The 24364-nt window shown below is 46.0% G+C and overlaps 1 protein-coding gene across 3 annotated transcripts in view; it reads right to left on the bottom strand.

Annotated features, from left to right (window-relative positions):
• SLC9A3 (solute carrier family 9 member A3) overlaps positions 1–24364 on the bottom strand; it is a gene marked incomplete at its 3' end in the record, with an annotated part of 113117 nt that overhangs the window by 50218 nt on the left and 38535 nt on the right. For 2 of the 3 annotated variants that reach the window (XM_083473199.1, XM_083473200.1), the window contains exon 1: positions 7748–8028. The exons of the other annotated variant lie outside the window; for it this stretch is intronic. In XM_083473199.1, the coding sequence (XP_083329325.1) occupies positions 7748–7955 (208 nt within the window). In that variant the 5' untranslated portion in view covers positions 7956–8028. Of the gene's footprint in view, positions 1–7747; positions 8029–24364 lie in introns of those variants that run through there. 3 annotated transcript variants of the gene reach the window in all.

The raw sequence follows: 24364 nt of genomic DNA, 5'->3' as shown, positions 1-24364 counted from the left end.
TAAAACAAAGTTTGTGTTCCAGCAACCATAAGCTGGCATAATGGAAAGGATTTGTGTTTACTTTAAGCACCAAGAGGGGTCCACTGAGACTTGCGCAAATGCTGCTTATGTTGAGGCACACCTGGATTCCTTATGTAAATGCACGGTATACAAAGTGCTGTTGTGAACAGCTGCCACATTATCTATGGGCTGTAATGTGAACCATGTAGAGCTGTGCTGCTCTGGGATCTCATTTCTTACTGTAAATAATTAAGACTTGCATCTAGAAAAGCTGAGTTGTGCCCTTGCATGTGCGTGACTAGGAGGAGGTGGGGACAAAGGAGGGGAGGATACAACCTAACAGGTCTTCTGAATGCATTAAATTAGTCAGATGGAAACTAAATGTGATCACAGGCATCCATTTACAGTAAGGAAATTCAACACAAGCATTGTTTGCATAAGCCCTAAGACTGGAAGCACTCACTTGGCAAGTCCAGGCTTCTAGAAATTCCAGGCTAATATATTTACTTACTTTATTCTTATTATAGCCAAAGTGCAGATTTAAAAGATACCTGGTGCAGCAACACAAATCGCAGCCATATTCTTCATTGATAAGATAGCAAGCCACGTGAAATCCATACCTGTGCCTTCTCCAATGATGGAAAAACCCTTGTTTTAATTGGACGTCCACAAAACCCAACACAAAGGAGCATGTCTGGAGCTACACAGTGCGCACGAGTGTAATAGTTTGCTGCACAGTATGGATTTTGTTAATCAATTACCTATTTTAAATCAGAAGAAGGAGGTTGCAATCCTAGGCACAGGGAACAACTCACATTATAATAATTGGCATTTTCTTGCCAATAATCATGAATAGGATTGTACTGCAAGCATGCTACAGCTTTCACAAGTGTTGGTAGCGCTGCTCAAATATCTTCAATTTTATTTAATTTGTTGAATATATGTAGTCAAATTCAGGGGGGGAAAACAAATGCCTAAATGTGTACCACTCATTGCCAGAACACTGGAAGTGAACAGCCAAACTAGGTAGAATATGCATGTATATTTCTTTTTTACCTCTGTAAGTAAATAAAGATTTAGGGCCAAAATATATATGAATGTCCTGCTAACCAGCAGTTCGAAAGCACATCAAAGTGCAAGTAGATAAATAGGTACCGCTCCAGTGGGAAGGTAGACAGTGTTTCCATGCGCTGCTCTGGTTTGCCATGGTCAGGGGTCCCTTTACCTTTATATATGCATGTATCTTTGCACACCAGCCCTTTTTCCACTCAAAAGCTATTCTCTAGAGGGCTGCAAAGCAGCAATTGGTGAGCAATTTCAAGTTTTAAAAAATTAGATTCTGACTAAACACCAGGAAGAACTTTCTGACAGTAAGAGCTGTTTGACAGAGGAATGGACTCCCTCAGAAGGCGATGGGCTCTCCTTCCCTGGAGTGCAGCTGAGCAGGACTCAGCTGTGGGCAGCCTGCGGAAGCATTTTTCACCTTGAGCCTGTCCAAAAAATCAAGCCCTGCTATGGACCAGCAAACAGCTAGAAGAGGAGGAGAGGACAGAGGGTGAAGAAGAAGTTGTGTGCGAAGAGAGACCCTTTCCTCATCCTTTGGACCTCCTGGGAAACTCAACAAGCCTGCTACACCTGGAACTGGGTGTGGAAAGTGCAGCTGAATAGGTCACAGCTGTGGGCAGCCTGAGCAGCGCGGAACCCTGTGCAAGGCCATCTGATGACCTCCCTGCTTGGAGAAGGAGGAACGAGGCTCTGGCAGAGTCCTAGAACCCTCCTACCTCCTTCCCAAAGCCTGGTAAGCACTTGCCCAGCTTTGGGAAGGAGGAAGGACTCTTTTCTTTCTTCTTTCTTTCTTTGGCAATCACTCGGAGCCGAGTAAGATTGTCTTCCATAAACACAGTTTTAACAATGAGTCTGTGACTGTGAAGGCCAATTCTGGATCCACATGTCCTTGCACAGTGGGGACATTGGTTTCCGGGCGGGAGCTGATCACGGTGTGGATTTGCCAAGCGTGCCTTCCTCCAAGCACATTTCTCCCTCCTCATGCTTACCTGGCTTTGAGAAGGCACCTTCCTCAGCTGCCCTAAATCTGTCCCTGGCCTGAGGAAAGACCATCCACCTTGGACCTGACAATAAAAAGTAAGCCAAGAACAACGGACTACAGTGATTTCTGCTGTTTTGTTTCCAGACACCCTTCTCATAGCAATAAGCCTGAATTGATATTGGTTTATGTAGGTTACTAACTTTGTATTAAAGTCACATTTCTATATGTAACTCTGTACCGTATTTTTCGCCCCATAAGACACACTTTTTCCCCTCCAGAAATGAAGGGGAAATGTGCCTGCGTCTTATGGGGCAAATGCAGGCTTTCGCTGAAGCCTGGAGAGCGAGGGGGGTCGGTGCGCACCGACCCCTCTCGCTCTCCAGGCTTCAGGAAGCTCTGCGCAACCCTCGGGAGACCGGCTCCGAGGGTTGCGCAGAGCTGCCTGCAGTCCCGGGATCAGCGCAGCTCTGCGCGGCCACCGGGAGCCGGGGGCGAAGCTCCACCCCGCTCCCGGTGGCCAAGCAGAGCTGCCTGCGGTCCTGGGACCAGCACAGCTCTGCCTGGCCACCGGGAGCCGGGGGAGAAGCTCCGCCCCACTCCCGGTGGCTGCGCAGAGCTGCCTGCAGTCCTGGGACCAGCGCAGCTCTGTGCCGCCATCCGGAGCGGGGCGCTAAGTCCCATCCCGCTCCGGATGGCGGCGCAGAGCTGCCTGCCATCCCGGGATCAGCACAGCTCTGCCCATCGCCAGCCCCACAAGCTCGGGGGACAGCGGGGAGGCAGAGCGTGCCTTCCCACTGTTCCCCGACCTGGTTCTTCCAGCCCCGCACCTGGGGGGGGGAATAAAAATTTTTTTCTTTATTTCCCCCCCAAAAACTAGGTGCGTCTTATGGGCCGGAGCGTCTTATGGGGCGCAAAATACGGTATTTTTGTAATATTTTAAGTTATCTGTTGTTGTTTCAGTTTTTTTGTACACCACTTAATAGATTTTTTTAATTTACTGAGTACTGTAGTATAGAAATCAAATATTCGAATCATTAAACTGGAGAGTTTTATGCAGAGGTTGGATGGCCATCTGCCATGGATGCTTTAGTTGAGATTTCTGCACTGCAGGGGGTTGGTCTAGATGACCCTCGGGGTCCCTTCCAATTCTACAATTCTATGGTTCTTTGAATTTTGAGCAGGCCAGAAGAATCTGCTCCCACCCAACAACCCATCACTGCCGTTCTCCTACAGCTGCCTTTCTTCTAAAAGGTATAGGAAAAAATTACGCACAGCTGAATGCAGCCTGTACTGTACTTGGATCCTGTGTGTGCTGTCCAGCTAAAGTTGCACACTTTTAAGTCCCAGATTCACAGAGCTATCCCACACATTCTTATTTGGAAGTAAATCCTACTGAGTTCCATGGGACTTGCTCCCAAGGAAGCATTTTAGGTTTGCAGGCAAATAGAACACAATGGGCAGAAATTTCCAAAGCTTGGAAATATTCTTCTACTGGCACTGTTGAGTCATGAACAACAGATGCTGCTGCTCCCAACTCCTACATGGTCATTTCTGTCCAAAGGGCTGATCAAACTGACCTCCTATCTATCTATCTATCTATCTATCTAAGGAGGAGCTGCTGTTGCTGTTGCTGTTGCTGTTGCTGTTGCTGTTGCTGCTGCTACTACATCATCATTATCATCATAGCCAAATTATTTCATCAAGCAACTTACCCTGTGTGTAAGATCAAGAACAGTTCAGCAGCTACTCAGGGCACAGAAACTGTATCACATTTCTAACCAACAGCAGTGCTGGAAAGGCTTACAAACTATAGAATCACAAAGAAGAGGCTATTTCTTTCTATTGTTATCCTATAATGCAAAAACCAGACCTGAAACTACACCATTTCAATCCCTAACCTGGACAAGCACATTCAGCTACCCATTCCAGAAAATAAAACCAAAATGAAACTTTTTCTGCTTGGTTGCTTCCCAGCATTCTGGCCTGTTTTGCTTAAAGTGCAATTCAATGCAGATTTGGAAGATCCTGTTCAACATGAGGCTGTAAGGCAATATCAATAGCAGAAGACCAAGAATATTCAAATGAATGTTGCCTGAATGAATGAACCCTGCAGAGCAAACAGAAGTTTTGGTGGGAGATCAGAAAAGAGTGGTATCTTGGAGAACAGCCTCCCTTCCTCACTGCCCCTGCTCTGCAAAAGATTCAGTCCCCAGTGCCTAACATACAAAGGGGTGGGAAGGACATGGTGGGACCCTGCCCTACAGCTCCTGCATGATGTCTAATTTCACACAAGACCCATCCCTTGGAGCTGCTTCCCATGTTGTGTCTGCCACAGCTACACTGAAGTTGTTCTGGTGTTTCCCACAACAAATGCATAAAGAGTGAAGGGCAGTGTTGCATTTCTGAACACTCGGAGGTAAGCTAAACATGTCCATGGTGGGTTTTTAGAGGCATGCGTTTGCCCACTGCATGCTAAGCGCTTCCTATGAGAAACACCAGCAAAGCTGCGGCGAAGCCAATTGACAGAAAGTTAAAGGGAGCTTCAGGAAAGTGGGGCACTCCCTCAGGAAGCCTAAGATCCCAGCTGCAATTTTCTGTATTTCACAGGATAACCAGCACCAGAGTGAAAACTTGGTACAGAATTTGTCAGCAACACATTATCCGCTGAAAACAAATGGATTACACCTCCAGGGCTCTTTAAAGGTGTATTCATTGCTCAATAAAATATGCAAGGGGATGCAGTCAGCATGCACAATCAAAGGATCTCCCCCTCTACCTTCTCTCTTTCCCACACACAAATGCACACCAAACAAACGCCATACTTATGTGAAGAGTAATAGTTTGCCTCATATTTTTTGTCCATCCATACTAATCTGATGTTTTAAAAAACGTATATAAACCCTGTTGTCTCTTTGGCTACCAACACAATGAACTGGTGCAGTGCTTTGGTTTGGAATATGAATTAGGAGATAGGAATACCTGGCTCAAATCTCAGTTCTGCCATTAACTTTCTTGGTGACTATAGGCTCAGCCTTTCCCCACTCCCATCTAAGGAAGAGTAATGCTGACCCATCTTGAAGGGTTATTGCACATAAGACAAGACATGTGGGAAATACTAGGTGGTGTTACTATGCTATGCATTCATTCACTTTCCTTGCTGTATTTCATAGAATCATAGAATTGTAAAGTTGGAAGGAACCACGAGGGTCATCTAGTCCAACCTCCTGCAGTGCAGGAATCTTTACCCAACATGGGGCTTGAACCCGTGACCTTGAGTTTAAGAGTCTCACGCTCTACTGACTGAGCTATCTGTATCCCACTTTTTTCTCCAAGGAGCTCAAAGGTGCTGGGTTAGGCTGAGTGACTGGCCCAAGGTCACCCAGTAAGCTTCATGGCCAAGTGGGGGATTTAAACCCTGGTCTCCCAGATCCCAAGGGATGCGGGTGGCGCTGTGGGTTAAACCACAGAGCCTAGGACTTGCCGATCAGAAGGTCGGCGGTTCAAATCCCTGTGACGGGGTGAGCTCCCGTTCCTCGGTCCCTGCTCCTGCCAACCTAGCAGTTCGAAAGCATGTCAAAGTGCAAGTAGATAAATGGGTACCGCTCTGGCGGGAAGGTAAACGGCGTTTCCCTGCGCTGCTCTGGTTCGCCAGAAGCGGCTTAGTCATGCTGGCCACATGACCCGGAAGCTGTACACCGGCTCCCTCGGCCAATAAAGAAAGATGAGTGCCACATCCCCAAAGTCGGTCACGACAGGACCTAATGGTCAGGGGTCCCTTTACCTTTACCTCCCAGGTCCCAGCATGAAACTTTAAGTTACTGTAATAGAGGTCAAGAAATGAAGCCGTCTGCCCATGTTATATTTCACCAACTTCCCAAACCTCAGGGCCAATTCACACTTCAAAATCAAGCACAAAAAGTATTAGACTTTAAGATGGCAAAATACGCACATTGAATCAGCCCCTACTTGTGCTTATTGGAGGAATCCTTGGTCATTAAACACACCCGCACTAGACACGTGTGCCATTGAAACCTGGCTACCCTTTTTGTCCCTTGACTGAAAAATAAAATAAAATGCAAATTGGTCTTCCATATTCACATGGAAAATGCAGAGGGAGCTGGTGGTCCTAGCCAGGTGGGCAGAAGCAGCTGGTCTGCAGCCGGTGCTTATGAAACCCTAACACCATTGCAGCAAAGCATCACAATTAAATGTGGAATTTTTATAATCCAGGGAACATCATTACAAACTGCTCGGATGTTAATAATTCTACTCACAGGGAAATCCTAACTGCTAGGCTTAAAAAGAAACCTGAGCAATGTGCCCAGAGGCACGAGACACTGAGAAGTTTGCCTACATAACCCCCATTGACACAATTATTTGTGTCATCTTATACCCCTTTTAAATGTGTTTTGGGGAGGGAGTTATTGATTTGTTTTTTGTTCTTGCTATTATCGCGTATTGGATGCTTCTATATTGTATTTCTATGTTGTGAACAGCCCTGAGATCTGCGGATGAAGGGCTGTATACAAATTTAATAAACTATTATTATTATTTGCAGTGCAAAAGGCCAGTTTGACATCAGCAGAGTGAAGTGGCCTGTCTCTGGCAGTTATTTTGGATCCAGTTACAGATAGGTAGCCGTGTTGGTCTGCCATAGTCAAAATAAAAAAATTCCTTCCAGTAGCACCTTAAAGACCAACTAAGTTAGTTCTTGGTATGAGCTTTCGTGTGCATGCACACGGAAAGTATCTGAAGAAGTGTGCATGCACATGAAAGCTCATACCAAGAACTAACTTAGTTGGTCTTTAAGGTGCTACTGGAAGTTATTTTGGAGTACAAGTAAGGGACAGCAAATTATCAGCAATTTCATTCATAAGCCCCACCAGGGGTGCATCCCCCCCCCCCCGCCTTTGGCACCAGGGCCATGTCCTGGGCCATCACCAGCACCCGCTTGCATGGAGCAGCCAGGTCAGACCACTGATTCCCTCTAGCCCAATGTTGTCTGGTCACTGGTCTTGCTGGTGTTTTCAGGCAGGGACGTTTTCAGTCCAGCTGCATTGGATCCCTTCAGCTGGTGCTGGGCGGGTGCGACCAGATGGGACTGAACCTTCTATCGGTAAAAAGCTTGCTCTCTTCCTCCTCCTCCTCTCTCCTACTGCCTGAGCTCCTTTTACCAAGCCCACTACAGTTGCACGGTCCGCCTCTCCTTCTCTCAAACTGCCACACTGCACTCTTTCTTCCCCACCTTTTACAGGAGAGCAACGCCCTTCAGTGCCTAATGGGGTCGGCCAAAGATGCTTCACGGAGCAGAAAGAGCACTTTTCATTCATTGCAAAACAGCTACATATATGGAACATGGCAGGAGCTTGAAGCATCTCTGGTCTGGGGGATGTGAAGCTGGCAACCCGGCCAAGGAGCAGCACCGATCTGCCCAGCCGCTCTTCCAGGAGCGCGCTGCAGGCGCTGGAGAGAAAAGCAAGACGCCCCACGGAGCAATCCCCGGGCAGGGACAGGATGATATCTTCCAGATTCTCCAGCGATGGAGAAAAAACTATTCAGAAAGTTAAGGAGCACCAATTCAGTTGGAGAACAGTCAACCCTTATGCCTGAGGGACCCATTCGCCAAGGCGGAGTACAAAAGGAGTGGAGGGAGGGAGGGAGGGAGGGGGAAGAAGGCATGGAAGAGGCTGCCCGACTCACAAATCTTGGCCACGCTGGCGACGAAGATCCACAGGACGATGATGTAGGGCGCCTGCACGTGGTGCCACTTGAAGGTGACGATCTGGAAGCCCTCGCTCGCGTGCTCCGGCGGCGCCTCTTCCATCCCGGCGGCGGCGGGCAGCAGCAGCAGCAAGCCCAGCAGGAGAAACCCCCAGGGCTGCCGCGGCCTCATCCTGGCCGGACCCATCAGCGGGGCAGAGACCTTCCGGGCGGCGGGCGGCGGCAGCAGCAGGAGCGGCGAGCGCACAGCGTCTGCCCCAGCGCGCACGGCCGGCAGGGATCGGCCACGCCGCCGCCGCCGCCGCCTTTATGCTGTGCCCCCCGCCCCCGAGGGGAGGAGCTTCCCCGAGGGCTCTTCCCCGGCCCCGGGGCGCCTGGCCTGGCCCCGCGGGGCCCCAGCCATCCACTTGGCCAGGCGGCAGCGCCTCGCCGGGCGCCCAGGAGGATCGCTGCTCGCCCCTTCCTTCCTCTGGGAGGGAAGCCGGGGAGCCTGGCTCCGGTTCCCCCAGCAGGAAAACCGAACCACCGTCGGAAGCGCGCTCGTCCCGCGCGCCGCTCTGCGTCTTCCTCGCGGCCGAGCCCGAGCCCGGTGCCTTCCTTCTTCCCAGGAGCCGGCGCCTTTGCCCAGCGCCCAGAAAGCCGCGGCGGCGGATGAGGAGCAAGCGGGAGTCGGCGGCCGGACTGGGGTCCCGATCCCTCGGAGGCGGTGCGAGCCGGGCGCCCGGGAAAAGCTGCACGCCGAGCCCATTGGCGCGACTCGCCCGCCCACCTTCCCGGCCAGGCCACTTGGCGTGGGAGTTCAAACATCTCCCCGGAGAGATAAGGGAGCCAGCGTGGAAGAGGATCGCGGCAGGAAGAGAGAGACTTGGCGGTTTAGCCAAAGGGGTTGTGGAAGTGGCCCTGAAGCTCCCAGGGGGCCGGCTCCAGCTCCGCCCTGCAGTCAGCATTTGACTAACACTGCGAGATAAGCGATTCTTGCAGCAAGAATCAAAATCAAGCTTGAATTGCGCACCTAGTTCAGACTTCTGGCGTGGACTGAAGACTTCAGACTGCAAGGATTTGATTCCCCACCCCGGCTCATGTCAGATGCCTGCAACGTCTTGGAGGAGGAACGGAAGGGCCCCTACCTGCAATGAGCCCACCACACGTAAAAAAACAAAATAGTGCTTTCTTTGGCACGTGTCAGAAAAAGGCAAAGAATTTTCCCAGGCCAGGGAAGTTTGGGTCTCTCAGACTTGCACATCTCTTTATTTAATGCACTCCCGGCAACTCTTGTAGCTTGTGCGCCCGAAGGCAGCCTTTCTCCAGGCTGGTGGGTATTGTGGTCCCAAGCAGCTGGGTGGCAGCCTCAAGGCATGGCACATTTCCTGGCAGAAGTGAAGCATGCCTTTGCTCCTGCCATCTCAGGGCAACCAAGGAGTTATCTTAATATCATTCAGGAACTAGTATTACATCTCAGGTTTTACTCCTCTCTTTTCAATGTTTTTAAAATCCTGCAAGCTATCTTGGTGCTATGGGAGCTGGCCAGAGAAGGTCACCTCTCCCCACAGAGGACTAAACGTCAGGAAAGTGGGTCACTGTGGCACAGTGGGAAGCCACAGCTTGGCTTCTCCCTGGGCTTCTCCTGGTGAAGTGGGAAGCAGTGCTGCCATGTCTCTCATGCTTCCAAGGTAAAGATGTTTCAATCCAGCCTAAGTGGTGGAGAAAATAAAACGTCAGAACCTAAGAAGAGCCTCCTGGCTTAGGCTAAGTACCCACCGAGTCCAGCATCTTGTTCTCAGAGTGGCCAACCAGGTGCCCCAACGGGAAGCCACAAGCAGCACCCAAACGCAAGAGGAACTTCCCCCCCTGCAGTTTCCAGCAACTGGGATTCAGAAGCATGTTGCCTCAGAAGCGTTTAGTGACTACACTGCACATCTGATATACCAATATCTCAGAGGCTGCTGGTATGCAGTTCTCCAATGACACGCGAGAGCCAGAGTTGTGTAGTGGTTAAGAACGGTGGACTCGTAATCTGGGGAACCGGGTTCGCTTCCCTGCTCCTCCACCTGCAGCTGCTGGGTGACCTTGGGCCAATCACACTTCTCTGAAGTCTCTCAGCCCCACTCACCTCACAGAGTGTTTGTCGTGGGGGAGGAAGGGAAAGGAGAATGTGAACCGCTTTGAGACTCCTTAAAGGGAGTGATAAAGCGGGATATCAAATCCAAACTCTTCTTCTGCATCTTCTATGGCATGGGTAGGCAAACTAAGGCTCGGGGGCCAGATCCGGCCCACTCACCTTCTAAATCCAATAACGACAGTTCAGGAATCAGCGTGTTTTTACATGAGTACAATGTTTCATTTTATTTAAAATGCATCTCCGGGTTATTTATGGGGCATAGGAATTTGTTCATTCCCCCCTCCCAAAAAAAATAAAATAGTCCAGCTCCCCACAAGGTCTGAGGGACAGTGGACCAGCCCCCTGCTGAAAAAGTTTGCTGACCCCTGTTTCTATGGCATTGCAGGGGGAGCTGGGAGCACATCTTTTAGTCCAGGCACTACTTCACTGTGCCAGGTTATAAAGCCAGTGACTTGTTAGAGTTGCAGGTTACTTTTTTCACCAGGAAGGAAGAAAGGGGGTGGGAAGCAAAGCCAACAGTTCCCAATGTGATTATACTGAATCGTTGTCCTCCTGATGGTTTGTCATGCCAGAATTAACAATCCTAGCTCTCCAAAGTACTGGAGCAGAGGTCCCCCAATGATGGTCTGTGAGCTTTGTTCAGGTGGTCCGTTGCATGTCTGTCAATTTGTGGTTGAAGACGGCGGGTGGGGCTGGCATATCCATCATATTAAATTGTTGTTCACTGCTTTGTGATATTTTAGTTGGTCCTAAGAAAGGTATTGCCCTACTGTGACTTTTGGCTTTTTCCTTGTTTATGAGGCACATTGAGAATCTAATTTTACCGAGGATTATCTGTGTTGCTTCCTGCCTCATGTGTGACCATGAGGTTATTATTTTTTAATGCTATCATAAAATGTACATTATTTTAAAAGGTAAAGGTAAAGGGATCCCTGACAGTTAAGTCCAGTCGCGAACAACTCTGGGGTTGAGGCGCTCATCTCGCTTTACAGGCTCCGCAGACAGTTTTTCCGGGTCATGTGGCCAGCATAACTAAGCCACTTCTGACGAACCAGAGCAGCGCACGGAAACACCATTTACCTTCCCGCCGGAGCGGTACCTGTTGATCTACTTGCACTTTGACGTGCTTTCAAACTGCTAGGTTGGTAGGAGCTGGGACCGAACAACAGGGGCTCACCCCATCGCGGGGATTCAAACTGCGGACCTTTTGATCGGCAACCCCAAGGCTCAGTGGTTTAGTTAAACACAAATTGGTGTCTGCCATTCTGAGGATATGGATTTCAAAACCACCAGGGTATGGCAAAAATGCCAGGAATAAAATGCTATTGTCACCTGGTAGTAAACTACCACAACATTTTATGCTTCAGTTATGAAATAGACACTGTGATTCAGGAAGAGAATAATGCCTCTCAACATTGCCACTAACTCCAGGAAAATTTATACAACCAGGACCCTCAAATGGTAGCACTTTTCCTGGAATCTACCACTTTGGTTGTAGATTTGATAGATGGGGTGCAAGCTCATTTATTTGCTTGTCTAAAATAATATCTATCCTGATCCCTAAGAGAAATCAGAGTAATGTATACTAAAAATGAAAAACAATATATAAACATGCAAGGGAAAGCAACAAAACCCACAGTAGCCAAATTATCTACGAGTATTCAAAAGCTTGATTTAAAAGTTACGCCAAGGAACGCTACAGATTTCCCAGAGGGGGAGCTCAGGAGGCAGAGGGACACCCCAGAAAAGGCCCTCTCCTACCTTGTCACCTCATGAACACCTGTGAAGGGTCAGAGAGAAGAGCAACCATGAAAGGGCTCAGTTCTTGGCCAGGATTATATGGGCAATCTGGTCCCAAACTGTTTAGGTCAAACCCAAGTCTATGTTCTTGTAGGGAAAGAAAAAAGGACTCCTACACACATATACATGGTGTTATAGATTTGGGGGACCTCCCTAAACCTTAGAAATTAATAAACTGTAGGATTTTGATTGCGCATTGAAGGGAAGATTGCAGGACAGCAGGAAAATACAGGCTAAACTTGTTTCCAAGCCAGACCCTCACCTGGGATAGTGGCATTAACAGGACCAAAGGGGTGGATGGGGCCTGGGCAGGCAGAGGTTGCCATGGTGTTTGAGGTGTCAGGGAAAAAGCTACTTTAGAGCAAGGCGTGGGGAACAAGTCCCCCTGAAATGACCATGCTGTAGGATCTGAACTCCCTCCATGCAGACTAAAGGTGTAAATATGTAAATAAAACATGCTTCTAAAATCCATGACAGTCTCTGCTGTGTCTTCAGTTCTCCAAAGGAGCATAAAATCTGGGTGAGCATCTGGAACCCCCTGGCAGAGAGTGGGGGTGGCACCCAACTTTTGTAATAATATAAATGGCATGTGAGGAAGATGGTTGAACCTTCTCTCCTGTCATACTATTTTTGGTTTGTTTTTACATGACAGGTATTTTTATGCAGGAAGAATTCATTTGGGCAAACACCTATAGCCTAAAGTCATGTGGCTGAACTTTATCACGGTTCTGCTGACTGTGTACACTGGCTCTAACTATAATGTGTGTTACAGCATTAAAACCCCCCAATGACAGTTTTTCTCAGAAATAGGCCCCACTGATTTCAGTGAGTCTTACCTCCATGCAAGTCTGCACAGGACTCCAGTCCTAGCCTTACAGTTGGCAATTACCCTCCTCATAGATTCCTCCCTGGCTACTCATCTTACCTTAATTTAATGAATTGATTTTAAGCATTTATATACCGCTTTACATTTAACATTTTCAAAGTGGTGTGGAGAAAAATATATAAAGAAAGCAATATATAAGCAGAACAATGAATAACACATAATGCGTGATAACAGGTGGTCTTCTAAATTTCATTCTGCACTTCACATTTATTTGATAAAGGAAATGATTTTGCTCATTTTATAACCATGTATCTTGGCTACGTCAGGGAAATTTTTGGAATGTTGTCTGTTGGTGTCCTCAGCATCAAGGCATGCACACCACTTGGCTCTCTTTCCTGAGATGTAGCTTACAACAATTAAAATCAATGAGAGTTTCTATTGATTAAATGGGGCATTCATACCAGTAAAGATAAGTTAATTCACCAAGTGGAACAGCTTTGCCTCAGAAACAAGTCATGGAATTATGTGCATGGTGAAAACCTACGTGCACAGGCGTTTTGGGACCAATAATATTAGTTGGTGCATACAGCTGGCTACTGTGGTTACTGCATTACTATGAATTTTATATTGTTGATCTTTATTGACCACTGCCTATGGTCAATGGTATGGGACGCCTTCAAGGAGGAGGCCTCCAAGCACAGCAATGATCTGAACAGTGAGCACAAAGAGAAGAACTCGGTCTGTTGACATGATTTTGCGGCAAATCTTGGGGCTCATCCACATTTCCGTTTTCCTCCTTATTTTTACACATGGGTTTTGGGGGGGGGGGGGTTGTCCTGGCACTGTCCCTAGGAAAACCTGCTGTTTTCTACAGAGCAAACTTCAATCACGTTTTCTGCAAATTGACGTTTGTTCCGATTCAGCAGTAATCAGCAAGTTTTCCTAGGGAAAGTGGCGAGACCAAGTTAAACCTCCCAGGCCTATGACTGGAAGTCACGTAGCAAGCAGAGGTGTGGATGCCTTAGTGGTTCACACACCTTGTGTTGTTGAGGGGCACTATTCAAGTTTGCCTGCTACTTGTTTTCTGTTAATAGCCTGCCTTCCCTCACCTGCTTTTGTCGTTTCACCCCACAGTCAAAATTTAGACTGCAAAGGTAGACCTAAGGCACACTGATGGTGCTCTATATTAGTGTAATAGATACTGAAAACCAGCTTGGTGTTTTTGGAATTGTAGACCTTGCTCCTGTTATGCTAATTACATTTTTACTATTTTCATATTGTATTGTAATTGTTAATTAAACTTTCTCTTCCAGTATCTTTATTATGTCCCACTTTGGGGATAATTGTCAAAAAGTGGGAGGCAGATTTGGAAATAAACTCATAAATATATAAAGCCTGGTATGTTAACTACCCAGTAGTCATGGCTTTAAACTGCAGAGAAAATCTGCAATTCTAGGGATACCTTCTTTGGAGACAAGCCCTTCGGGTTTCTGAGTAAAGGTGCAAGGATTTGCACCCTGAACCTTGTAGTAAATTAGAAAAAAGTGCAAAACAATCCAATTAAACAATTAACCTTAAATAATCTGATCTTCTAGGCACACATCAGCTTTACAACCAATAAATGTAAAGGATTGCATAAGAAGGGGCTTCTCTTTTTACACCAAGAGAAGCAGCTTAGGAGTCCAAAAACAATAATCAAATAATTCTATCACAGTAATTTAGCTAAAGTGACAATTTTCTTTACATCGTACATAAATTCAGTTCAATATTCTTGTACCTTGTTAATAGTTTGCATATTATAACCTTTGCTTTTAAATGCAGGTTAGGAGACCCACACACATTCCAGGGATCAATTTCTCCATTTAATCAAGTGAATCAAGGGTCCACCCACATAATAAAAACGTTCACTTGGAAACCTTTGAAAGTTTCCAGGGCTGGGGCCGGCCTGCCTCCAGGGCACACAGGCCAAGAATGCAGACGTGCTTGCTGCCCTATGGAGAGTTCCTGGAGAATCCAAGCAATTCAGATATGCTGAGGCACAAAGCCTCCAGGAACACAGCAGGCACAACCTGACCCTATCTTGCCACTGGAGTAGAACAGCAGGTGGGCCAGCTCTTTCTGTCCTATGTTGAGGGTGGGAGGCAAGTGAGGATTGCACCTGGGTGACTCTATCTCTCCTCCTCAAGGGAGACCAAAGATACTGAGCTCGCCTGCCTGGATGCTGCTGGCTGTCATCATCATCATCATCATCATCATCATCATCATTGCTGAGAGATTGGAGCTGGTGCAACAGCCTTGCTTCCACAAGAGGGTGAGAGTGATACCCACAATCTTTGGGGGCTAGTGCTGGAATCACCTGATTGCAATCACAGTCAGAGTACAATTTGTGACTACAGTATCATAGGAACACTGATTCAGAGCATATTTTCTACAGCCTTTATATTTGCTTACATGTAAGATTGGGTATGTATTTTAGTTGTGCATATTGTATTATGCATTTTATTTTATACAGACGCAGGTTTCATCACATGTATATTGTAATTATATTGTAATTTCAGCCTGTTAAGTCTGGCTGATGAATTGGTCAAGATTGGCTGATAAAGCATTGAACAAAACAGATTGGTTATCTGGAAACTCTGTTCTGGCGATATTTGGTGACAGATTATGTATATATCGAACTTTTGAATTATTCTACCGCAACTGGTGAAGAAGATTTAGAGACTTCGGTTGCAATTTCTGATCATCTGTATTAGTTTATTAATAGTGTTTAGTGCTAGTGATGTATGGAAGTGAGAGCTGGACCATAAAGAAGGCTGATCGCCGAAGAATTGATGCTTTTGAATTCTGGTGCTGGAGGAGACTCTTGAGAGTCCCATGGACTGCAAGAAGATCAAACCTCTCCATTCTGAAGGAAATCAGCCCTGAGTGCTCCCTGGAAGGACAGATCCTGAAGCTGAGGCTCCAAGACTTTGGCCACCTCATGAGAAGAGAAGACTCCCTGGAAAAGACCCTGATGCTGGGAAAGATGGAGGGCACAAGGAGAAGGGGACGACAGAGGACGAGATGGTGGGACAGTGTTCTCGAAGCTACAAACATGAGTCTGACCAAACTGCGGGAGGCAGTGGAAGACAGCAGTGTCTGCTGTACTCTGGTCCAGGGGGTCACGAAGAGGCGGACACGGCTAAACGACTAAACAACAACACTGTTTAGTGCCATTGTTATTGGCCATTGTGTTGCGTTATATTGTTCAGAGTCGGCGAACTAGCAGCAGTGCTTGCACTTCAACATAGGGGTGGGGCTGGATTCATCCATTCACCATTTGAAAGGTAACTTATGAATACCATACCCTCCAACACTTCTCCAATGAAAAGAGGGACATCCTAAGGAAAAGTGGGGTGCTCTGGGATCAAATCAGAATCCAGGACAGCTTCTTTAAATCAGGACATCCCTGGAAAACAGGGACATTTGAAGGGTCTGGAATACTGTTAAATCATCATTTGGCAAAGAATTTCCAAAGGAAGCTGCCTCTTCCCATGCCTAGGTTTGCCCTCAAATTCATGCCCTGGCAAAGCACACTATAGAGGACCTCTTTCTGCTCATAAAAACCAGCTTTAGAGTTATTTACATTTTATAGAACAGAACTTTTGGGCAGCGTGTTTAGCAACATCCTTATACCACATCAGGTAATCTGTCTTATGTAGCCCAATCTTGGGATGCAGGTGGCACTGTGGGTTAAACCACAGAGCCTAGGACTTGCCAATCAGAAGGTCGGTGGTTCGAATCCTCGCAACGGGGTGAGCTCCCGTTCCTCGGTCCCTGCTCCTGCCAACCTAGCAGTTCGAAAGCACATCAAAGTGGAAGTAGATAAATAGGTACCACTCCAGTGGGAAGGTAAATGGCCTTTCCCTGCAATGCTCTGGTTCGCCAGAAGTGGCTTAGTCATGTTGGCCACATGACCCGGAAGCTGTACGCCGGCTCCCTCGGCCAATAAAGCGAGAAGAACGCAGCAACCCCAGAGTCGGCCACGACTGGACCTAATGGTCAGGGGTCCCTTTACCTTTACCCCAATCTTGTCTACCCTGACTGGCAGTGGCCCTCCTTTCCTTACACAGGCAAATGACCTTTCACAGCCCTTCTAAACAGATCCTTTTTTTTTAGGGTCAAGGGTGGAGCCAGAGACCTTCTGGAGGCAAAGCATGTCCTCTCTTCCTGAGCTTGGGTTCCTTCTGCAACAAACACTTGCTGACCTCTCTGGCCTTAGCCCCCACCACTTGCTCTTTGTTCACCTTCAGTTGGGATGATCAGGCACAGGAAAATCCTGCCCTCACACACCTGGCCTGGGAACTAGGAGTTCCAGGGCAAGCGGAGGCAGGATGTCCACCCACTGGGTCCCTGTGCCAGCTGCACCTCCCTATCTAGAAATCCTATCTTAGTCTGTGTTTATTTTATTCATTGTTTTTTCATGTGAAAACCTTTCAAACGTTTTACTCAACACCCTCTCTGGCAACGCACATTGTGCTTTGCTTCCAGAAAGAATAAACGACATGGGAGATCATAAAAATATAACATTAGAAAAGAAAATTCTTTTGAAGAGAACGTAGCATGAGTTTTATCTCAAATAGTAGTGGAAGTAACAATATGTGTGAGCTAATTGTATCCTTGCAAATATAAAACTACAAGTTCCCCCAAACCGGTGTGCTGTTGTTTCTCTTAAAAAAAGTCTCGGGTTTCCTGCAGCAGACTTCCCTTACATGGTACAATGGAAAAGTTCCCATGAATAGAACAGAAATTAAGAGAGATTCTCACATTTCAGTTTGGGTATGATCCAGTCAATAGTATGCAAGCTTATGGTTCATCCATTTCAGTGATAAACACACTGACTTCAATGAGAAATTTCATAACGTGGTTAACACTGTTATTCAAATCAATACAGTTGCATGTTTTGCTCAGAAGTAAGTGCTATTGTGTTTAATGGACTTACTCCCCAGTAAGTAAGCATACAAGATGGTTGGACAGTGTTCTCGAAGCTACGAACATGAGCCTGACCAAACTGTAGGAGGCAGTGGAAGACAGAAGTGCCTGGCGTGCTCTGGTCCAGGGGGTCACGAAGAGGCGGACATGACTAAACGACTAAACAACAACAACAAGTAAGTATAGGATTGCATCTCTTTAAAAAAGCTTACCTTCAGTGGAAGTTTGTAGCGGACTAACAGAATAAGGAAATTTATGGATCACTCTGAAATCCATGTGTGCCTATATCTTGCTTTTCCATAGAGGAAATGAGGCTACAAATAGCCAGCCTTTCAAGACTTGTACACTAACTAGATCAGCACAAGCGTTCCCACAACACAAGGGCAGTCACACCTGGCTCACCTGCCATCTCCCAGGTGTGGCCTTCTGTGATGATGCTGGCTTCTTTCTGAGAACGCACTCAGGATATAGCACTGCAGACTGACCAGGCGCTGCTTCTGAAATAGCCAGAAGCACATCACCACTCACTGGAGACAGAACCTTTTTGGTGAACACAAAGTCCAGCGCTACCTTCCCATCTGGTTCTAAGGAAGCTGAAGAGCATGACCAACTCAGAAGTAGCGGATCCCACCACTGGCACCAATTATGTAGCAGATCCCATCACTATATACCAACTGCAGTGGATCCAAACTACTTATACATTGTATAATAACCACCACAGGTTTTCTTCTGGTTTATCTGTGAGGGAAATCTTAAATACTTGAAGACTCAGGAAGAAGTTGAACAAATAAGATAGATTCATTTCACAGAACAAGGTGGATAAAACAGAATGTGTCAGGAAACAGTTAACCTATTAATAATTATCCTAAATCTAATGGATGTTACAGGCTACTAATCACGCACAGCTTCTTTTAAATGTCAGCCACTTAAGTTCAATTATTACACTTCAGGTAGTTATTACAGGTGTCCAGACTAGATGGAAAATGCTCAGAATTACTTCACTTCAGTTCCTTAAGTTAGTTGCATAGATGCTATAGCTTAATACTTTGGTTCTGAGACAAGGTGGTACTTTCTGTCAGTTACCCTATTCTATCAATGGCACTCCTGAGGTATTTTGAATAGTATTACAGATGCAGGGGATCACCACACCCCTCTTAACTGGTCTTGGAGTCTTCTCTTTCTAGAAGATGTCTCCTCTCATGACTGAAATGAGACCAAAGTAGATGGTATCCTCACAGCTTCTACTGCTCCTGGCTGGATGTCAAACTCAATTTTGAACCAACTCTCTCAGACAAACCCTATCTCCCATCTCAGATCAAGTCCTATCTAACCACTCCCTCGGAAATGGCTCCTTTTATTCTCCCTCCCAAATTGCTGGCTCCACCCACCTCTGACTAGCTGTCTTGGTATCCAATCAGAGAGGGGCTCCAGCCCTCTGGTGGAATTCTGAAGGACTGCATCACCAGCCTCTGCTGTCCATCACAGCTGCCTTGCTTCCTGAGCAAGCCCTCTCCAAGTGGTACAGGCCAAGTTAAGCAGTGCTTCTGAGAAGGCTGTGAACTGAGGAGGTGTCAGGAGTAGGTGTCAGGAGGCAATGCTGAGGCCTCAGCACTGGGCCCACTGCCAACCCCCAATTTCCCTACCCCTCTTTGCTCTTCCTGCCTGTTCACTTGTCCTCACTTAGCAAGTGAACAGTGAAAGGAGCAAGGAGGAGGAGCTTCCATCCAGCTTGCCCTCTCCTCTCCCACGGTGTGGACGGAGCCCAAAAGGAGAGGAGAAATGAAAAGACAGCAGGGACCGCAATGAGGAGGAGATATATCAACACACAAGGAAGGGGTCCATAAGGCACCTTGCACCAAGGTCTTCCCAAACCTGGGATGAGGCCCTGCCAGCAGCACTTCAGTCAGCTCAAAGAACAGAAATGGCACACAGATATTTTTGTCCTCGGGTAAATACAGAGCATTTTCAGAACCAGACATTAACACAAATAAAGCAGTAAGGCTGCTGTTGAAGCACACTGACCCTGCTTTGGTCGGACATACAGTTTTCCTTGCAAGATCAAGTTCAGGAGAAACCTGCTAGTTTCCATTGCAGAATCCGTGCGTGCATATCAACTGATTGACTGACCCTGGTTACATCACAAAGTTCCCAAGGCAGTTTTTCTAGTTTGAAAACTTATAGTTTAATAGATTTGATTAACTTCCAAGGCCCTGATCTTTTTTTTAAGATGAACCGCCTGCCTGAAGCAAAGATGAAAAGGAAAGCGGATTTGGAAGTACACATTTCATGAGCCAAGCAGGGTCGAAATTCAAACTCAACCTGAAACTGGAAAAAATAAAACTGGCTCCAAGTTAAATGTATGTATGCATGCTTGGCCTGTATATTAAGTACAGTTTTTTAAAACATACAAACTACTTTTTAGTAAAAAATGAATAAAAATAGTGCACAGTCATAAATCTCAAATACGGGACATCTAAGCAAATTTTGTTTTTAATTTCAGGAACGATATTTGCCTTCAGAAGCCAAAAATAGGCTAACCTTTTCTTAGTTATATGGGCGCTTAAAAATAATAATTGGAAGTCATGTGTATATTATCTTTTATCAAAGACAAAGTTGCTTGCTTTCACTTTGCAAGGTGGTGTTAACATTTTAAGCAAACTGGTCTTGGCAAGCTAACAATGACAACAATAAACCCATTTCTTCTAAAACCATTTCCTTAAACTTCCAGCTTCCTAAATATCAAACAGAGGACAATCCCTGCTATGGCTTTCTCATCTGGGGGTCTTTGTAATAATTGGAAGTTTAGGAAGCAAAATGTTGAGATTGACTCTCCAGAGACAGGAGAAGGGAAAGGCAGGGGAATTGTTTACTAGGCAGGGAGATTCATGTAAGCGTAGGAAACTTAACTCCTCGATGCTTTATGGTGCATGGTGGATGATTCTGATTAGGCTCAGGCCACTTACTTAAGGGGAGAACCACCAGTAACTTACTAAAGGTTCTCACTGTCAAAGGACTCAGCCCTACTGCTATCTTTAAGACTCAGAGGTGGAGTCGCCTGCAAATACCTGCATCTCTCTAGGTCAAAGATGGCAAAATCAGGCAAAGGTCCAGCCAGTTCCCTCACGGAGATGAGGTCAAGAACACTACATCTCTTGTTAGTGTGTATCAGGCTTCAGTTGGCTTTAGTCTCCCTGCTGAGACAACTTTCTCCTATACCTAAGAAGAGCTTTATCCAGAGGTGTTCCCTTGGAGGTGAAGAATGCTTTGGACCTGACTTTGCCTGCCTTTCCTAGGCTTTCCGTGCTTTGAACTAAGTTGGCCTGCGGTGACTTGACTTTGCCTACATTGACCAGGCTTAGTCTGTCACAAGTTGACTTTGCTTACGTTGACCAGACGTTGCCTGTTTGGACTTGACTTCACAATACTCTACCAGCTTCCTCTGTGGATCTTCAGAATCTATGGAATAAGATAGCTTTGCTTCATGTTTTGTGATCACTTGTCCCATGGACCCTATTTCATCTTGGTGAGAAATGAACTGCTCTTTGAAGCATTTACCATTGGTACAGATGCCACCATTATTTCTTTAGTTATTTCCTTCACTCCTTCCAGCTTCATTTTCACCTTGTGTGAATGGGGCTTTTGTGGCATGTTTGTATGCTGTGTGGCTGGGCATCCAGTCTTAAAACCATGTCCACAGGATCTCATTTGAACAGCAGGGTCCCCAAACACTTATTCTGCTTCTCCAACTATTTTCAGCAAGCCATTCACTATGAACCCCAGACTTCGCTCCTGGTCCATCATTGCCAGTGCATGTGAAATTAAGAATTTTTTGGCCATTAAAAAACCAGTCTGCAGCAAAAAGCCCCCATCCTTCAGACAGCATGCACAAGATGTAGAAAAGTTATTGACCTTGGAAGAGTTTGCCCAGGTAGAAGAGTGCAGTGCAGGAAGGGTTCAAAAATAGGGCATTTTGCTATCAGGTGTCATACCCAGGTGCACAGGTGTGAGGCATCGCTGCAAGCCAGTGCAAGCTCAGTGAAGTTAAAGGCAAGAAGTTAAAAAGCACCACTAGGCGTTTTCTCTCATAATAAGTATTCCCACCTGACGGGACTCATGCACTGCTGCCACTATTCATTCTTAATTGATTTTAGGTGAGGAAATGGATGTAATATTGAGGGTAACTAATGGAAGGAACATGGATTTTGGAGCAAGATCTGGAACACTGGAGTGCAACATTTAATTGTTTTATTGGGTAAATTAATGGAATATTTTATTTGGGTGATAATAGGTGGGAGGCACATTAATTTATTTGGGGTAAACTTTATGAAGAATTAACTGGATTCATTATGTGAACTTTTAAATTCTAGTACAGTAATTATTTATAAACGGTCATATAAATATGTGTGCAAATTTGCGTGCCATTTCATTCTCTTTTTTCCAGTGGTGCAGACCCTCTTCTTATGACAGTGCATATATGGCTGCTCTACATATAAGGAAGGCCCTAACAAATTATTCAACAGTTTTTCCAGGCTTCTGAGCTCTTCAGCTGAAGCAGGTCATCTCCTAAACTAGATTCCTCTTGGTGATTTCTGAACTTCTGAATTTTCAGCTGAATTTAAAATAACAGGAAAACAGAACTAGCAAAATAAGAGGAAGAAAGATGGGTAACAATGCCGGTTAAAGTAACAGAAAGGCCATTTTTATTTTGTAACTTTTCGGCAGTTCAGAGTCAGGAACAGGACTTAGTTTCTCTCCACCTGATTAGTGTACTTTGGGTAAGTTTACACATGCACTTGCATTATCATAGAATCATATGACTGTAGAGTTGAAAGGGACCCCAAGGGTCATCTAGTCCAACCCCCTGCAAGGCAGGAATCTTTTGCTCAACAATTGTCAATCATAAACCACTTCCGGTTCGGCGCCAGCGCTAATGGCTGCTCTCTCTCCGAGCTCCGGAGAGAGGACGGCTCTGCGAGTTCGGGTCTGACCTGCTTCGGCAAGCGGGGGACCCCTAAAATCACAGGAACGGATCCTGTGAACAAGGAGATTCGGTGGGCACCCGAAGCGCCCCCTCTTTACCGCAGAAAGAGCCTTTTTAAAGGCTCCGGAACGACAACGGGGGAGCGCGGTGCTGAGAATCGCTACCCAGCCCGCAGAGTGAAGCCGCGTCGCCATTAGTGGAGAGCGCCGATTCCCTTCCTGAATAATCTGGACAAAAAAGACCCGTGAGTAAGACTGTACCTCTATTCGTGCTAAAATTACCTGAAACTAGGCTGAAAACGGGAAAGGCAAAAATTAAGGAAGTCTGCCTTCCCCCGACTGCATGACAATCAAAGCAACGAAAGTTACTAAGCTGCATCCGCGAGGGAAAATTGTTTTTAACTGTTTGAACCCGACATTTGGACTTTGACTATCCCCTCCAGCTTGCAGGGCAGAGGGGAGGAAAAGGTGACTTTATAAGCTGCATGACTAATTTAATGGAAAAGGAAACCTTCTGCAGCCTCCAACCTGGTACGAACTGCTCATAAAACAAAGGAACACTGAACTGACTTCAGATTCCTGCGAAAGTAACAAAGTGGAAGCTTCATTGTTTATTTGTTATAAAGTTTTGGGACTTTGCGGATATATTATATCAGGGAAGGCTGGGACTCTATCTACTGGGAAAGTGTTGCAATATACATATAGAAGCCTCCTGATAAATTTGCTTTTTAATACTCTTTATTTCGGTTTGCGGACATTCTGCTTTGCTCCCTCTAGAGGGTAAACTAAAAGTTGCTACGCTTTGGGACAGTGGAATTTTCCTTTAGGAGAAGGCTCTTGTGGGAATTGACCTTGGGATATGAGTGGCCCAGCAGACGAGATAAGCACGAGAGCCAAGACAAGGCAATATCAACAACAGCTACAGCAACATAAGAAAAGAGGCTCGATCTCAGGAATAACTTCGACAGTGACAACAGGACAAGAAAGAGGTACAGCAGTCTCCATGGATGCAGTATCGCAAGCCCTTCTTAAGATAAATCAATCCCTGGAGAATTTAACAAAGCAAACGGCAGAGAACACTAAGAAATTGACAGAGAACTCACAGAAATTGACAGACTTGACAGCAAGACTTGATTTGAATACAGAATCTATAAATAAGCTTACGCAAGAAAACTCTGCCACACGTCAAATTGCGGAGGAAGCCAGAACTATTGCTGGAGAGACTCAGGAAAAATTAGAACCGATTGCCAGGAAGGTCTATGACCACGATGCAACTCTGGCATTGTGGGAATTACAAAGAAAAGAAAAGAATCTGAAATTACGATCAATTCCAGAGGATGAAGGAGACAATCTTACGGACTTTTTAATGAAGGAGTTTGCTGATGCCTGGGAAGACTTAGAGGAAGACGAAATCAAAATCATAACGGCATTCAGACTGGGCAGAAGACAGAATAGAAAGGTACCGAGAGACTGCTTGATTACCTTGAGATCGAAGGAGGAAAGAGACAAAATATTAAGACTGCACTTTGAAAAGGCCTTACAAATTGGGAATTCACCGATACAGATCTTTAAAGATATCCCTAAACATATTCTGGACTTGAGAGCTTCTTATAAGGACTTGGTCTACCTGCTCAAGAAGAATAACATTCGTTTTAGGTGGGAATTTCCACAGGGACTGTCTTTTGATTATAGGAGGAAGAAGGTGAAAATAAAGACGACACAGGATAAAGACAGTTTCCTGCATAAAAATCAAGAAGATCTACAGAAAGGAACTGTAGACCCAATTGCTGAACAAAGGAGCGTAATAGACATTTTGAACCTTTCATTTGGACAGAACCTTCCACCACCAACAGAGGAGGAACAACAATTGGGAGCAGTTGGAGGAATACCAGAAAAATAA

This window comes from Podarcis liolepis (genome assembly GCF_965112155.1).
Source record: "Podarcis liolepis genome assembly, chromosome: 13".
Classification (NCBI taxonomy): domain Eukaryota; kingdom Metazoa; phylum Chordata; class Lepidosauria; order Squamata; family Lacertidae; genus Podarcis; species Podarcis liolepis.
This window is presented reverse-complemented; position numbering and strand designations above follow the sequence as displayed.